At 42.1% G+C, this 4,069-nt stretch overlaps 1 protein-coding gene across 1 annotated transcript in view; it reads right to left on the reverse strand.

Annotated features, from left to right (window-relative positions):
• Window positions 1-4,069, reverse strand: part of DAG1 (dystroglycan 1 (dystrophin-associated glycoprotein 1)) — a 72,189-nt gene that overhangs the window by 18,330 nt on the left and 49,790 nt on the right. Inside the window, exon 2 of the mRNA XM_008571560.1 lies at window positions 552-952. Within this exon, the coding sequence (XP_008569782.1) occupies window positions 552-836 (285 nt within the window). The 5' untranslated portion in view covers window positions 837-952. The remainder of the gene's footprint in view (window positions 1-551; window positions 953-4,069) is intronic.

The raw sequence follows: 4,069 nt of genomic DNA on the forward strand, positions 1-4,069 counted from the left end.
GATCCCACATGCGGACCGGGTCCTGCTCACTGGCTGAGCGAGGCGTGGGAGCAACGCCGAGGGTTGCAATCCCATTGCCGGTCCCCGGTCCGGTACGGGGGCAACACTGAGGGTTGCGATCCGTTGCCAGACACGGAAAAAGTCAAAAGACCAAAAAAAAAAAAAAAAAGTTCAAAGCATTTAAAATTCTGTATTTCTTGGGATTAACTCAATTGGTTTATGAAAGGTGACGTTTTCCTATATACACAACAGGTCCTCCCAACAAATCCCTAAATCAGTGACCAGGAGACCTTCAAGTATATGGAATAAAGTCTTTTTCATGGTGACACCCTCAAAATTGGAGCAAGAATAAAGTTTTAGATGCTATTATGAGATAAATGGGGATCTCCTTGTGAACACCAGTGGCTGTCCCTCTCCTGAAGGGCACTTAGCAGGTACTAGAAGAATTAAGCTTGGACTTGCTGAAGCTTAGAATTGAGAAGAAAAAGGCATCAAACTCAGAGACGGAAGATGAGAACTCTTCCTCATTTACACTTTATATCCAGTCTCACCTTGAGGACTTCGCCATTGGAGGCAATTAAATCTGTTGGAATGATCACTCGAAATGAGCGCCCAACAACAGCCGTGCCATCAGGAATGCCAACCACTGTGGGAACAGCCTCATGGAGGTCTGAGAGCACTGAGTGCATGGACGCCTCGAGCTGATTCTCCCAGTCCCTGATGGCCTCTGAGGGTTCACTGGGCCAGCGGGACTGAGCCATGGCCACGGACAGCAGAAGGAGAAAGGTCCTCCCCCAGACGGGGAGCAGTAGTGAGAGGCCAACAGACATCCTCATTCCAGGTCTGAGTTTCCTCAAACTGATTGTCTTGCTAAGGAAGGAAGCAAGTGACTTGGTCCCAGAGCTCGGTCCTCACCCTCTGCACACCTGCTCCATCACAGAGCACCCACAGCCTGAAAAAGAAGAAAAGCAGATTCAGACTTCAGTAATCCCCATGGTCTCAAAGTCATGCATTACCCCCCAAGTATTCTTGTCAAAAACACTTGTCCTGAGTTGGATCAAGCCTTTCATCCTGTGCTCTCCAGTATAGAAGCCACCAGCTACACATAGCTACTTAGCACTGGAAATGTGACTGGCTCATTAAGTATAAAATACACAATGGATTTTGAAAACTTTGGATAAAAAAGGATATAATACCTCATTGCTTTTAAAATATTGACCACATATTGAAATAGTATTTTAGATAAAATTAAATATATTATTAAATAGAATGTATAGTAAATAATAATTAATAAATAGTAAATAGTAAAAAATCTATTAAATAAAATATATCATTGAAATTAATTTCAACTTTTTTTTTTTAATGTGGCTACCAGGAAAATTTAAATGACATATGTGGCTCATGTTATATTTCTACTGGGCAGTACTGCTCTAGGCCTAACTTCCAACTTACAAGAAATATGGGGGCCATGAAAAGACATTCAAACAAATGTAAAATGTGGGACCTTCTATAAGATAACTGGCATGGTCTCTCCAAACACAAGGACACTATTTGAGATTTAGAGACAGCAACCAGATCTGATGTGTGCATCTTAACTGGATTTTTGATTTACTTTTGACCCACAAAACCCAGCTCCCAAAGGTATCTAGGGAATTTTGCATATGGGTTTGAGATTAGATTTACTGTTAATTTTCTTAGGTAATATGATGGTGGTGTGGCTCTACAGGTGATTGTCCTCAATCTTAGGAGTTGCACATTTTGATGTACTTTGGAATGAAGTGTTATATACTCTACAACTCACCTTGAAATGTTCGGGGTCAGGGACGGGGGAATATTTGCAGGTATATATAGAGACAAAGTCAAGTGGCAAATGTAACAATTAATAAGGCTTAAAAAAATACTTTTGAATAGATTGAAAAAACAAGTACCCCCACAGAGAAATGCAGCAACTGCTCATTCCTCATACCCCAAGCACTTATCACAGGACTCATTTGTTAAACACATATTTGCAAATCCTGTGCCAGAAAACAAAACTTATTTGGCCTCTCTTGGCCCCTACCCCTAGAGTGACTAGAAACCTGCCCATTGTCCTCGCTGGCTCAGAGGCTTCAGCCAGGTCAGGACACCTGCTCTAGGCTAGCATTCATACAGATGCCTTGTGGGATTTACTGGGTGTCCACAGGTGACCATGGCCATCATGAGCTATTTCCCACTTTGGAAAAAGATTAAGCCCTGCCCTTGAGCCCATGCTGCCTAGGGGCCATGTGACATTTTTTGACCTGGGTAACGCAAAGTAAATAAACCCAAAATTGCTAAAGAAAACAAGGCCACTGAAACAGGCAGCATACTCAGTGCAATACTCAGGTCAATGCAATATTCAAGTCAATGCAAATTCAAGCCAATTCCAACAGTTTTTCACCCCACTAATTTTGCTATTACTGTTTTTTATGTTGTTTTTGAACTAAAATTCATGAGAAAGAGCCAAAGCCCAAGAAAGTAAAACAAGCTTGGGAGTCGTCTTACCAACATAAAGACATATCATAAACCTACTACGTTTAAGGCAGCGTTGCATGGGGGCAGGGTAGACAGTAGACTGTGGAACCAGTGAGAGAGCCCAAAATCAGCCTGCAAAGGCACCAGGACAAGTGGCTATCTATGTAGAAAACAGATACAATTAGGTTCCTCTCTCACTTCATCACAAATAAGATAAACCCCAGTGGATTAAATAAACAAATGTAAAAAGCAGAACTTTAAAATTTTTTGGAAGAAAATATAGTAAAATGTCAGGATAAGAAAAGATGTAATTTTAAAAGATATCAAAAAACAGGAAACACAAAAGAAAAAGACAATTGGACTTCTACTTTTGGAAAGATGAAGTAGACATATTTATTCCTATTCTTCCCACTAAATACAATAAAAAATCCCAAACAACAGGTATAAAATAAACATACAACAACTCTAAAAAGTGAAGAGGCAGACTGGTCAGGGACTGAACAGAAGTCAAAGAATGACACAGCAGTGAGTTCCTTTGATTTTCTTTTTTGCCTCATATATCCCAGGATTGGAGATGAAGAAGCTGGCAACCCAGAAATGCCAACAGACAAGACCAAAAAAAGAAGTCCCAACAAAAGTCTGCTCTCTCTAGCCAAAGTAGCAGGAAAAGAGAAGCCTAGCAAGACAGAAAACTTTAAGATAATAACAGCTCTACTTTAGCCAAATACCTCAGAAGAAAACTCACACCAGGCAAAGGCCAAATGGGGAACCTAGACTTCCACTCTCACAAGCTGTAATAACATGCTCCAAATATCCCCACTGGGAGGGACAGTGTCAGAGAGGGCCAAGTAGGGAGCTGGGACTTTCATCACTGGCCAGTTCCAATGTGCCATACCTCCTCCCCCAGCCCCACAGTCAGTGGAAACCACATGGGAATTTAGATTTCCATGCCAACCCAGAGGTAACAAGGTTCCTCTACCCCTCCCTGCTGGGATGGTGTCAGAGAAGGACTAGTGGAGAGAGAGTCAGAACTTTCACCACAGCCCAGTGGTAACAGTCATTTCCCCGCTGCCCTTGGTTGTCAATAAAGGTTAAGTGCAGAAACTGGATTTCTAACTCCATTTGGCAATAATGAGGCCAAACTACCATCAGCCTTCCCCTAGCTGAACAGTGTCAGAAAAAGCCATCTAAAACAGAATGCAGTTTCAAAAAAAAATACAAAAATGTCCAAATTTCAATAAAAAATTCCTCATCATAATGAGAAGCAGAAAGATATCAAATTAAATGAAAAAAAGACAATCAATAGATGACAACACCAAGATGACAGAAACAATAGAATTACCTAACAAAGACAGGTTGAAAGTAAAAGGATGGAAAAAGAATGTATCAAGCAAACATTAATTAAAGGAAGGCAAAGTGCCTTGGGGACGGCCAGGGTCCTGAGGCATGGATCCAGGGACTGGACCACCCACCCACAACCAGGCACACTGCCAGCACCTCAGGGCCCACCTGGGGACCTGAGATATGGAGCCAGGGACCTGAGATATGGAGCCGGGGACCAGCCCCCCCCCCCCCC

Source organism: Galeopterus variegatus, unplaced genomic scaffold (genome assembly GCF_000696425.1).
Source record: "Galeopterus variegatus unplaced genomic scaffold, G_variegatus-3.0.2 Scaffold701, whole genome shotgun sequence".
Lineage (NCBI taxonomy): Eukaryota > Metazoa > Chordata > Mammalia > Dermoptera > Cynocephalidae > Galeopterus > Galeopterus variegatus.